General features: G+C 45.9%; 1 protein-coding gene across 10 annotated transcripts in view; it reads right to left on the bottom strand.

Moving 5' to 3' along the window:
• NECAB2 (N-terminal EF-hand calcium binding protein 2) overlaps window positions 1–13,825 on the bottom strand; it is a 403,696-nt gene that overhangs the window by 49,520 nt on the left and 340,351 nt on the right. For all 10 annotated transcript variants that reach the window (XR_016444201.1, XR_016444200.1, XR_016444199.1 and 7 more), the window contains 3 exons: window positions 5,819–5,931; window positions 3,895–3,972; window positions 1,199–1,290 (listed from right to left, as the gene is read on the bottom strand). Coding sequence is in view for 6 of the 10 variants with exons in the window: in XM_090062952.1 (XP_089919078.1) it covers window positions 1,199–1,290; window positions 3,895–3,972; window positions 5,819–5,931 (283 nt within the window). In the remaining 4 variants the exon portion in view is untranslated. The remainder of the gene's footprint in view (window positions 1–1,198; window positions 1,291–3,894; window positions 3,973–5,818; window positions 5,932–13,825) is intronic.

A 13,825-nucleotide genomic window follows, 5' to 3' on the forward strand; every position in this document is an offset into this window, starting at 1 on the left:
CATCTTCCCCTGAGCTTTGCAGGCACCCCAGGGGAAAGACTGAAGGATTCATCATCAAAGTATTCCGAACGGGCAGAACTTGATTTTGTCAGGCAAACCAAAGCATGCAGGAGAAAAAGAATGCGTCTCACAGCTCATAGGTCAAGGGATAAGAATAATGGAGGAGGAGGAGTCACATCCTTGAATTAAACCACCCGCCCCCATGTAAATTAGTGGAATTTTGCTATTAGCTTAAAATGGAGTTGCTTATGTAATATAACATCACTTCTTTTAGTCCCTGGAGATCTTCTAATGGATGGGGCTTAATTTAGAAGGTAGTTCCCTGTGGGAACTAAGCAATTATCCACAGGAGAAAACTGAGACCCAAAATGAATAAGGCCTTTTCATTATACATAAGTCGAATGTTATTCCTTTCATGATACAGGGTTGTGGAAGTTTTACAACTTGTGGAATATGGTTATATCATTATAACTTATTCCCCCTGGGGGTGAGGGGAAGGTGGCCCATAACTTTGGCAGTAAAAAAGAAAATCTACTTGTAAATGAGTCAGCACTTGTTGGTATTTCCTGGGGTTTTACCCAGAAGTCAGACTTTAGAAATTTGGCACATGGGCAGTGCACTCCCTGTCTGGCAGTGAGAAATAGGGTCTGTGCAGTATCTTATTTCTGTCCTTGAAAATGAAAAGCTCTTGAATAAGCTAAAATCCATAATTTGTTCGCAATTCTACATGCAATTTCACACTGCTCTGAGAGATGACAATGAACCCAATGGAACTGACTGGCAATCATATATCTTGTGCAAAGGCATGGCTGACTTTGCAAACAGTGTAAAATGCTGCCAAGAGGTAAAGAACGACAGAGCATAAGGCTGCAGAGGATAAGGCCATCTGTGTGCAGCCATGTGGAGCTGCAAGGTGTTTTAATGTCCACAACTTAATGAATTTATAGAACCTTCACATTCAGTTTGCCCTTCAGGATGAGAATGTCTCAATGAAGTTCATGTAAACTTACTATGAAGGGCAGATAAAGTCTTGCAGAAACTGATGGAATTAAGACTGCCAGACTTCAGGGTGACTAGTGAGCAGCGGTCACTAGCACTCAAGCTGAGATCTAGCTGCTTAGTTTCTTCAGGGGCTTCTGCCTCTACTGGTAGCTTTGTCAAGGCCCTTCAGGTGTTAAGATACCTCTATTGGCTTTACCTGGAACTGACACACTGGAAACAGCTTCCGGCTGAGTCAGGGTGTCCACTTTCACATGCTGGAACCCTTTGCAGGCAGCGCTCTGCAGGTGTCTGGAACAAAGATTAATAAGTGATGAGTCTTAGCCTAATGTAACAGGGTAAGAGCAGCTATACTGCTGTACATAGGGCAGCTGTACTGGGGCCTCTCATTGCCACTGGAAGTTGCCAGTAGCAATGACTAATGGCACTCATGACATGTATGGTTTCTGGTTTGTTCTCTAGGTCAGGGAGACCTGACCTCCTCTTTTAGCTTGCCAGGATTTTTATATTAATTTGCAGCAATCCTGAGTGTTCTCTTTTTGTGTGTCTTCCTTATCTTTCCAGTAGTGTAAAAATGATGTCATAGCCATGATGGTTCAGAAGTTGTGAGAGACAAGGATTTCTTAGGGTGATATCTTTTATTGGACTAACTATCTTGTCAGGAGAAAATTCGACTCTCAGTAAGACCTGACAAAGAATGCCTTGCATTCAAAAGCTTGTGTAATTTTATCCCAATGACACAGTTGATCCAACAAAAGATATCACTATAAGAAATCCTTGCCTCTTGCATTATCTTTCAGGCACACTTTTCCTCATTCTCCACGCAGTGTACAAATGTGTTCATATGCAAAGTACAACACAGATTCCAAACTTTGGCCCTGAGCTCAGCTGAAAGGAGTAAGGGAATAGAGGAGAGCAAGAGTCATGAAAAAGACAAGGCTATTTGCATTACCTGAACAGATGGAGGATCTATGTGGGCTGGGATTACCCTGTGGGGTTGACGAATTCTGTAAAACATCCTATGCAAAACTTTCTCCTGACATCTGCAGTCAGAGGGCACTTAGCTAATTAATGTGATTTAAAAGGTAAGCTGGTTTCATGTTAGTGTCAGGTAGAGTAAATTAGCAACTAACAGGAAGCAGGCCTGTGCCAAATTTTTAGACAGGGGAAAGCCCATTGTGACCGGCCAGATCCATACAACAGCCCATCCATACTGGTTCAGCATGAGCTGTTACAGGTTAAGGTAAAGTAGGTTTGGCCACTGTTAGCAAATAAAACATGACTGAAGGTAGTGGGGTTTACCCTCACCTTCTCCCTTCCCCCCCCCCCCCCACTAGGGCTGCAGTTGCCTCTCTTTACACTACATAATATAACGCTGGCCTCTACTGTGGAGAATCAGAAGCTGATTTAAAAACAAGAATCTGTAGCTTTTATCTAATGTTCTTCCTCATCTCATGGAACTACTGGCCCCAGAGAGTCGAACAAACCTTTCTTCAAGTCCTAGGACTCTACAGCAATGATAAAATCCATGTATTTGTTGGCTTTTCCATCATTTAGTTTACTTTTATGCTCTGGGAGATAAGTGGAAATATCAGCACAACGATTTAGTCATTTCTTGGGCTGAGCTGGGAAACCCTGAATGATTCCCTGGGTGCTTTCACAGAATGGAGATGCAAGCAGAATATTCCTTAGCCTCTGGGTGGCATCAGTGAACTACTTCTCAGGAGCAGTTTCATATTCAGGCTGTATGGTCAAGCTGTGGTCACTGAGAAAAAAACCCCATGGCATCGGTGAGCCTTAACTTCCCCTCCCTTGTGTGTACTTGCAGCCTGTATGCTTGACAGTTTCTCATTGTCTTTTTAGCTTCTTGAGAAGTCCCCATGTCACATGGTTGCTGTCTTTGATCTTCCTACCAATCTAATACAGCTCAGTTGAGCCTGAGGCTTCTTCCATGGTCATTTTGGCTCCTACCAGTCAGGGACCCAGGACAAGTCACATTGCTTTCTGGCACCTGTTCTCCCTGGGGCTTGCAAAGCCTCAGCTTTCTCTGGATGTTAAATGGCAAGGACATCCATTTCTTAAAAGGGCTTAAGTTTCTTCCAATACAAGGGGATATTGATTAGGATGCTGTTTGGGAAAAATTTCTCATTCTGCCTTAAACCCTGCATTTGCAGAGAATATAAATACACAAGCCTGTTCAGGTAACTAGGGCTGTCCACCAGCTTCTACTGATGCAAAAAGCCTGAAATTCATGTCACCTGTTGTGCTTTGCTTACTATGCACCAAAGTGAAAGGAAATCTACCAACTAAGTTGAGAATACCCTTCCTCCATGTCATTTCCACCACCATTACTAACCCCTTCACACTACAGTCATACTTGACCAAAGATTCTTATATGAAACACAAGAACCATAAAGGGGAGATAAGGTAGTATTTTCTTTTAAAACTGCACCTGCTTATCTCCCTTTCCTGAAATTCCTTGTAGCAATTTCCTGTCCCATGAGCCTTTTGCTGCTCCCACATTCCATCTCCCTGTTCCAGAAAGAAACAGTTTTTGTTGCCTCACCTGGCCACAGCATTTTCCCATCTAGGAGATACCAGGTCAGGGCCCTAGCAATAGTAGATGTTAGCTATTATGTATAGTATCATAAACCCTATGCTTGGAACATGTCAAATGAAAAGCAAGATGAAAGTTAAAAAATGCTGAACTTTTAGATACTCACATGGAGAGACCAGCTTCTGCATTCATGCACACACATGCATGCGCACACTTCACCATACAGGGGAATTGCATACCCTCTTGCTTGTAGATGATAAAATGGCCCAAACCAACGCCCACCAGGTTGGAACACCCCTCACCTGCACGTCAGACAGGATTAAATTTTGTTCTCTTACCTCTTCCAATCTTCCTCAGACTCCCAGAACTCATAGACAATGAAAGTTACTCCATCCGGGAGCCTCACTGCAGTTACACTGAAAAGGCAAAGAGAGTAAAAGCAACTCAATCATGATTTGTGCAAGACAGACAATTCCAGGCACCTCACTGGCCTGAGAACAGTAAGTGATACCCCATCAGCTTGTGTGAAAGCCACTACAGTACGAGAATGAATTACCCCAAGATCTTGTATGTCCTGATTCCCATGCTGGCATCATGGCATGAGTTTGAGGCAAAAATACTTGGAGCACTCACAGCTCCTACTCATATGTGCAGAGAGCTGAGGATGCTCAGTATGTTTCAGGACCATGCCTGGAGGCCGAACAGCACAGCAACCGGTTGTTACATTTTATGGGAGTATGTACAAATTCATCACTGAGATCTGAATGGTAGCACAGATGATTCTGAAGTTTGCTGTCCCACTGCCCAAAATAAATTAATGGGTAGTTTAACACTGTTAGGCTATCACACCTGTTCTCAGCCTGAAATTGAATCTGGCATTAAAATGTTGCTTTATCTTTCTCATCAGGTGAGAAACCAACTACAGACAGATTGCCTAGGTCACAGGCTAGGAGGAGCCATCAGGTGCATCTGATAAGAGCAGGGATTCTGTCTGATGAAAGAGGGCAGTCTTGTTGCAAATGAGCTAGCCAGTCTGTTCCAGGAGCTTATAACAGTGATGTGAAGTCACTTCAAACTACAGCACTTTCAAGCACTTTGGAAAAGCATAGGAAAATCACCACTTGAGGACCCCTCTGAGCACACTGCTTCCTTTGCTTCTGCTTTGCCTCTTGTATATGTGAAGAAGGGAGCCCAGCAGTTAGTGCTTTCCCTTATATATAATGACAGAGGACTTCACACAAACTCCTTAGGGGCACCTATACCTATGCTGAAGCTCTGCTCCGTGTAGTAATTAGCATGCATCAGACAAGACTTGATTAATTGAGTCTGCTGTGAATCTGCTGGAGTGTGCTAATCAGTGTGCTCCAGCAGCCTCTGCATCACGTGTATTCAGTGTCCCTGCATTTCAAAATGTCGGCAGGGGAGCTTTAACTAAAGCTTGTCAAAAAAGCTTTACTTAAAACCTCCCTGCCACCATTTTGAAGCATGGGATGCTGAATATGTATGATGCTGTGGGTACTTTAATTAGAGCATCCCCAGAGCTGCTTCCAGAGCCTCTGTAATTAAAGTGCCGTCCCTCCCTCCCACCCCAGAGCACATATAAAGATGTCTTAAGGTACTCCAAAAAAGGTGTGGTTTATTGTAAGTAACCCACATTAGTTTACTTGAGTTAAAATAATTGTGTAAATGAGGCAACTTGACTTAAGTCAGATTAGCAGCTCAACTTGAGCCCTAAGTTCCTCTATAGGTTTTAAAAGGAGCTGCTAATGCAAGTTAAAAGTTATCTAACTGGAATGTAGTGCACAGTATTTTTTTGCACTGAAGATAAACACTTACATATGGAAGAACATGCCAAGAACATGCCAGACACATGTAGGAAATACATTTCTTCCAGATATACTAGCATTCCTTGCTAGCATACACTAGCATCACACCTCAACAACCCCCTTTTATGAGGTTTCCTGACTGATGTTTGGGGTTTGATGCAGGGGCCATTTGCAAAATCTGGATCTGCCTCTAGCTTTAGATTTCAGATGGTCCTTTTCCCTTCTCCAGGCAATTATGATGGGGATTGGATTTGTGATTTTGTTTGGGGCTATCTAACTCTTGATTAAATCTACATCTGTACTTATGATTTATAATTGACAAGGCTGGTGGGATATGAACAGCTGAAGCAGTAGCTGTGCTATGTTATGCAATTAGATATTCATTATAAAACAGGTGCTCCCGCTTTCCAACAGAAAAGGGAAAAATCATACTTACTGGAAACAGTCCCTCTCTCCTGCCACAATCTTCAAGTACTGCTTAAGGGAGCTACAGAATTCTCCCAGGTGCTTCTGGGAAACTGTCATCTCATTCCGTACCAAAAGGAGATACTGTGAAGACAACACAAGTACAAAAATAAACCGGGGGGTTTAAAAGAACTAGAAACAGACACTCCTAGATTGCTTTCTTTTAAACCAGAACCACAAAAAAGGGTTTCAGCTGTCAACTTTAGGTCAGTCATCTGGCTGTCAACTTTAGAGTCTTCTGGCTCTGTTTAATTACCTGCATTTTTTTGCTAGTACCTTAGTACTGATTCCACAACATTCCTAGCAAAAAAAATTCTAGAGCTTGTTTAGTACGGTGGTTCTCAGCCTTTTGGATACCACAGCACACCTTAACAACTACTTATCCATAAACCACCAGGCCTGGAAGTAGTATAGCCAGAACTGGAAAGAGCATTGTGTACACTGCTTAATATGGCTCTGTGTTGGTGCAAGGCATTGCTGTGCAGAGTTACCTGAGCAAACTCTAGTTCTGAAAAGCTCCCTAGGTACCAGATCATATCATGTCATGAACTGCTCCACACTTAAAACTTCCCAGCCCAGAAGCAGCATAGCTATGCTAGTGCAGTGCTCTGCTTGGGCTAATTAGCTCTGCCTCCCATCTGGGCTATTCAGCCTGCCCTCAGTGTTGCCCTGAAGTGCTTGTGCTGTTTTGGGTAAGCATGCTTGGAGCAAGTCAGTGCCTCATGTGACACTGCTTGGCACCAGGGGATCCTTTGCTAGCCTGTCCTCACAGCTTCTCACAGCAATTCTGGAGCCTGGTTTTGGAGAACTACTGGCGCAGGAGTCTAGAGAGTTCCTCTTTCCAACTCTTTCACTGCCCTACAGTACAACCCCATGCCATGCCAGTCATTTAATCTTCATTACCCCTCCCATATTTTATCTTGTCTACTTGAATTTTAACCACCTGCAGTAAGGGGGGTACCATATACACTGCTTAACAAAAAGTGGCTCCTACCTCAGATGAGGCTTCTGTTACTGTAATAAAAATAAGAAAAAATAAGGCAAGTGCCCAGAAGACTTTAACTGGACTTGCTTGGTAAGCAAGCTCTTAACCTGGCAGCTTTACAAGACTAAGTCATGAACCACTGAAAAATTACATATATGTATATGTGTGTGTGTGTATAATCATGCACATGTGTGCATGTACATATACACGCAAAGCAATTACTTGCTTTGAATTCTAATTACTGCCTTCATGCACCAGATATGTTCTATACTGACAGCTCTTCAAAAGCTGATTGACATAAAAATCCAAGTTTATAAGTACAGTGCTGTGAATAAGTGTTTTACATCCTTAATGTCTATAGGATTATAGAGTGCAATTTTGAGTTGAAGTATTGTCATGCTAAAAAGAGGTTACAAAACAGTCAGCATGAGAAAAACCACCATTTTCTTGGGTCTCCCAGGGAAGAAAACTAAATTAGATGTAAGGTTCTGCAAATAATTTGGTTTATTTGAAACAGTCGTTCCCCCTCTCTCTCCAGTCTGGCTCTCTGACCTGAGACAAGCTCTCTCTGCTGGAGACAGGTTTACCACTGTCCCACACAGATTAGATGTACTCTAACCATCCCATCACAGATGAAAGATAGAAAGCACTGCATGTTCTACAGAGAGAAATCCACTAACATTTCATTACGCCTCATTTTGAGTCTCTGATATGTCTGTGGTCCCACATTTGCCTCAGGGCAGCTGAAGTGGTTTGCTACCCCTGGTACCAAACCAAGATATTGTGTGACCAAGAATTCATCTTAATGCTTTTTTATGACTTGCCTTCCTAAGCAGGCATAGCATGTTTCTCAAATCTCAGGTTATGCTCAATAACAGGATTTCAAAGACAACATATGAAAATCATCAACACTCCTATAGCCTGGGAGGTACCATTCTAAGCAGCACAGCTGTGGAAAGGGATCTCAGAGTTGTAGTTGACTCCAAAATGAACATGAGTCACCAGTGTAATGAAGCAACAAGCAAAGCTAACCACACTCTTTCTTGCATAAGTAGGTGCATCACAGACAGGTCTAAGGAGATGATACTTCCCCTTTATGCAGCATTGGCGAGGCTGCAGCTGGAGTACTGTGTCCAGTTTTGGGCATCGCACTTCAGGAAGAATGTAGATAACCTGGAAAGGGTTCAGAGGAGGGCCACCCGCCTGGGTAAAGGCCTACAGAAAAAACCCTATGAAGATCAACTGAGGGACCTGAATCTCTTCAGCCTCCACAAGAGAAGGCTGAGAGGTGATCTCGTGGCTGTCTACAAACTCATCACGGGGGGACAGAAGGAAATAGGGGATACGTTATTTACCATGGCACCCATCGGGGTAACTAGAAACAATGGCCACAAACTGAAGGACAGCAAATTTAGACTGGACATCAAGAAAAAAATCTTTACAGTGAGGGTTGCCAAAATATGGAATACGCTTCCAAGGGAGGTGGTGCTATCCTCTTCCTTGGAGGTATTTAAGAGAAGACTGGACAAGTACCTGGCTGGGGTCATCTGACCCCAGCACTCTTTCCTGCCCAGGGCAGGGGGTCAGATTAGATCATCTATGAAAATGCTCTAGCTCTGCTCTATGCGTGTTGTTATAATACAAAGAGTGATCTGCAAGCAATTCCAAAGTGGACCAGAGAGTGCACCTCACCAAGATGTAAGCAACAGGCATGAGTCATGGAGAAGAACAACTAATAAGATACTTTAAAAAGTTCCTTGGCTGTGAAGCAAGGCATCAGTACCTTCCTGAAATGCTCATTAACTGCCTGTGAATGGTAACAGCACAGGGCAAGCTAATATCTCCACCAACTTTTTAGCATAGTGCTTGTCAAATTCAATTTGTCAGGCAATCTGTCCTATGCATGTGTTGTGAAAATGCAATGTGAAGCAGCAGACAGTGAATTTTTAATGCAATCTGTCCACTGGTAGAAAACCTGTCTGTGGTACTCTTTGCCCCCTTCTCAATGGATTTCTAATGACAGGCTTAGGGCCAATGCACCTTGGTATTATTCCACTGAAATCAAAATAGTCACACCAGGGCTAAGTGTGGCCTCAAGTGCTTTCATGATCTGTGATTTAGAAGGAAGACACTGCTCTACATGAGGTCTGGAAACAATTGTGAACTTGGACTTTTTTGTGTCTCAAAAAATGAGTGAAGATAAGGTTCATGAGTTGGCCTTTCATGATAGCATGGGGCACATACCATGGGAATTGGATATAATCTCAGGCAAATTTGTTCAAGCGGATGTTTGCACCTGTTATTCTACATGGGCAGTGGGTGAGGAGCAGACTTTCAGGCAGGTCAGTAGCTCAACCACACCTTGTAAACCCGGTGCTTTACATCTTAGTCCACTCTATCAATTGGAAGACTTAAACTGACTGGCCAAAGCAAACCCTGGACACTTCTGCAGGAACAAAGACTCAGCACCTTGGGGGCTCTCATGCCCCTGCTTCATTAAGACTGATATTTCCTTTCCCTTGTTACATCTCCACTCCCCTGTCTATCAGACACAGCACTGGATCACCTTTCTATCTCTCCTTCTATATCAGGCTCATGTTGTGGTAGTGTCCTCAGTGACAGACCTCTAGGGAAGTGTTACATCCCATCTAGCTGCCTTGGCAGCTTCCTTTTACCCCCTGAATAGAGAACTTCACCACTCTGCTATTCCCATACTGTCCCAGCTGGGTTGTGTGGGGCAGCAAAACCTGTACACAGATTGAGCAATGTTCTGAGGTCCAGACAACATTATGGCAACTTGACTCAGTTTCTGTTGACTTTTTGATCCTGTCTTTCATCCTGGTTCTGTCCCAGGCAGAAGCTCCTTTCTCTTCCAAATAGCTCAACAGTCTTAATTGTTTCCTGTTTACATCTCTGGTGCAATGCTTTACAATGTTCTGTAACCACAGCCAGAGGGCCAGACTGACAGGCTGGCTGACTGCTTCACCAAAGGGACAATTATCCAGCAAAAATACATCAACATACTTCAGCTTCCTTGAAATGCCACTTCAGTTCCAAGTTAGACAGTCACTGGCAACCTGCAGATCTGTGAGCTCATTTGCTGGTGCATCTCTGCTTCAGGAGATTTTATATTCAGGGTAACTTCTTTGACAGGTCACACTTTCCTTCAAGAACAGGGCTTATCTACACAAGGGTATTTTTCTTTGATACAGTTGGATGTGAATTTAAGTGGCTTGAGCTACTTTGGAATACCATATTGTTCTGATTATAAGTCAAACCCATCTCTTTTGGTTCAAATTTAGGTTGAAAACCAGCTTTTTGCCCTAAGTATAAGTCAATGTTTCTGCAAAGGTCAAAAGAAAATGAGTCATACAATGCAATTATGCCTGCTTGCCAGGGGACAACCTTCCAAATAAGTAGAACATAAAATAGATTTCATAGATTTCATAGACATCAGGGCTGGGAGGGATCTCGGGAGATCATCGAGTCCAGCCCCCTGCCCAAAGGGCAGGAAGTCAGCTGGGGTCATAGGATCCCAGCAAGATAAGCATCCAATTTACTCTTGAAGGTGTTCAATGTAGGTGCTTGAACCACCTCCAATGGCAGGCTGGTCCAGACCGTGGGGGCTTGGACAGTAAAGAAATTCTTCCTTATGTCCAGGCTGAAACGGTCTTGCAGGAGTTTGTGACCATTCGACCTCGTCATCCCTTGGGGCACTCTGGTGAACAACCGTTCCCCCAGATCCTGGTGGTCACCCCTGATAAACTTATAGGTGGCCATCAGATCACCCCTGAGCCTGCGCTTTTCCAGGCTAAAGAGTCCCATGGCTCTCAGCCTATCATCGTAAGATCTGTTTTCCTGACCTCTGATCATGCGCGTGGCTCTCCTCTGGACTCTCTCAAGCTTCTCCACATCCTTTTTGAATTGTGGAGCCCAAAACTGGATGCAGTACTCCAGCTGCGGCCTCACCAAGGCCGAGTACAAGGGGAGAATGATGTCCCGGGATTTGCTCGAGAAGCATCTATGGATGCAAACCAGCGTTTTGGTCACTTTATTAGCCGCAGCATTGCATTGGAGGCTCATGTTCATCTTGTGGTCAATGATGACCCCCAAGTCTCTTTCTTCTGTAGTGCTATCCAACGTAGCACTGCCGAGCCTATAAGGATGCTGCAGGTTTTTCCTCCCAAGGTGGAGAACCTTGCATTTTTTGGTGTTAAACACCATTAGGTTCTCGTCTGCCCATTTGCTGAGCATGTCCAGGTCAGCCTGGATCACCCTCCTATCTTCTGGCGTGGATGCTTTGCCCCAAAGTTTGGTGTCATCGGCGAACTTGGCCAGTCCACTCCTGACTCCAATGTCCACATCGTTAATGAAGATGTTGAACAGTATGGGTCCAAGGACAGAGCTTTGAGGGACCCCACTGGTCACAGGGCACCACGATGAGTGACTGTCATCAATTACATCCCTCTGGGTCCGACCACGGAGCCAAATTCCCAGCCAGCGGATCGTGGTGGAGCCAAAGCCACAACTGGGCAGTTTGGCCAAGAGGTGATCATGGGATACCAGATCAAAAGCTTTTTTGAAGTCAAGATATATGACATCATTCTCTTCTCCCTTGTCCAGATGATAGGTCACCGGGTCATAGAAGGAAATGAGATTGGTCAAACAAGACCTACCCGCAACAAACCCGTGCTGGCTATCCCTTAGGATGTTAGCCTGGGCCAGTCCATCAAGGATGGCCTCCTTAATAAACTTTTCTAAGATCTTCCCCAGGATAGAAGTCAGGCTAATGGGCCTGTAGTTAGCCGGATCCACTCTTCTCCCTTTCTTGAAGATCGGCACCACATTGGCCTTCTTCCAGTCTTCGGGCACTACACCAGAGCACCAGGAGTATTCAAAGATCCGTGCCAGGGGCTGGGCTATGACGCTCGCCAGCTCCTTGAGTACCCTGGGGTGCAGATTGTCAGGGCTGGCTGACTTGAAGGTATCCAGCTTCTCAAGATGTTCCTTCACGAGGTCAGCATTTATGAGGGTAGGGGATCCCCATCACCCAGATCTCCCTGTCCCACAGCAGGCATGGGCGTCCCATGGGACTGATGAAAGACTGACGCAAAGTACCTATTTAATAGGTTGGCTTTTTCCTGGGCGTCAGTTGCCCCATCTGGTTTAGCAGGGGTCCAATGTTGCCCTTGCTTTTCCTCCGGCTCCCCACATATCTGAAAAAGGACTTTTTGTTGTCCTTGATGCTTGAGTTGGAGTTCAGTTGCAGCCTTGGCTTTCCTGGTTTGGTCCCTGCAGGACCGGACCAGCGCAGAATAATTTTCCTTGGAGGTGAATCCCATCCTCCATCCTTTGTAGGCTTTCCTTTTTAGCCGCAGGAGGTCCGCTAGGTCCCTGGAGAGCCAGGAGGGCTGCTGTGCCTTCTTGCTGCCTTTCCTGTGTGTTGGAATAGATTTAGCTTGTGCATTGAGGATCGCTTCTTTGAGAAGCAACCACTCTTCTTGAACTCCCATCTCCCTGGGGTCATGGTCCCTAAGGGCCTGACCGACAAGCCTCTTGAGCTTGTCAAAGTCGGCTTTTCTGAAGTCAAGGACTTCTGTGTTGCTGACTGACTTGCCAGCTTTACGGCGGATGGTGAAGGTGATCAGCTCGTGATCGCTGTCACCCAGCTTCCCATCGATCACTCGGTCGCTGATTAGGTCGTCCCCCGTAGCCAGTACCAGGTCGAGCAGCACTTTTCCTCTCGTTGGCCCATAGACTTCTTGAGTCAGGTAGAGGTCATCCACGCACGAGAGAAAGCTTTGCGACCACTCGGATTTTGCTGAGTGATCCTCCCACGAGATGTCCGGGTAACTGAAGTCACCCATGACAACCAAGGTCCTGGAGCAAGCAGCCTCAGTCAGTTCCCGGGAGAACTCCTGGTCAAGCTCAGGACTTTGAGTGGGAGTTCTGTAGTAGACTCCCACCATTGTGTCCCCTGTGCCGTATTCCCCACGAATTTTTACCCAGAGGGTCTCTAGCTGTCCATGCCGGTCGCCAACATCAGCTTGCAGGGACATGTAGCTTTCCTTCACATAGAGAGCTACACCCCCGCCCTTTTGTCAACATGATCCCTCCTGTACAGGGTATAGCCATCTATACCTGTGGTCCAGTCATGGGTGGAATCCCACCAGGTCTCTGTTATCCCAATGATGTCATAATTCTTTGCACTGAGCAGGAGGATGAGCTCCTCCTGCTTGTTTCCCAGGCTCCTGGCATTAGTGTACAGGCAGGCAAGTGTGCCCTTGGGGGCTCTTGCCTTGCCCACAGATTGTGCCAGGGCTGGGGCAGGGGTGGGCTCCCTTAAGTGCCTCGGTCTGCTGGCTTTGCAAGGGTCGCTCAGCGGGCCAGCAGTGGCAGTAGTCCCCCCATCCCCCAGCGGGCTTAGTTTAAAACCCGGTGGAGCAGGTCAGCCAGCCTGGCTGAGAAGAGCCTTCTCCCCAGGGGGGAGAGGTGGAGGCCATCTCTTCCCAACAGCTCGCTACCTCGCTCTCCAAAGAGCGGGCTGTGGTCATGGATGCCAAAGCCTTCCCGATGACACCAGCTCCGCAGTCTTTGGTTCATTGCGTGGATCCTCCTCTCCCTCCTCAGCCCATAGCCCGAGACTGGGAGGATCGACAAAAACACCACCTGAGCTCCCAGACCCCTAAGCCCCGCTCCCAAATCCCTGTAGCGCCTCATGACCTGGCTGGGGGTGCTCCGAGCTGTGTCATTGGTGCCCACGTGAATAAGGAGCATGGGGTAGTGGTCTGTGGGCCGGAGGAGCTGTGGGATCCTCTCCGCAATGTCTCGGATGCGGGCCCCTGGGAAGCAGCAGACTTCCCGGGCTAAAGGGTCGGGGCGGCAGATTGCTCCCTCAGTCCCCCACAGGATGGAGTCTCCCACAACAAACACCTTTCGCTTTGACTTGGGGAGAGCGGGGGCAGTAGCTGTGGTTGAGCCTGGGTTGCCTGC

This window comes from Crocodylus siamensis, chromosome 9 (assembly GCF_052110815.1).
Source record: "Crocodylus siamensis isolate JL-2025a chromosome 9, ASM5211081v1, whole genome shotgun sequence".
NCBI classification, from domain to species: Eukaryota; Metazoa; Chordata; order Crocodylia; family Crocodylidae; genus Crocodylus; species Crocodylus siamensis.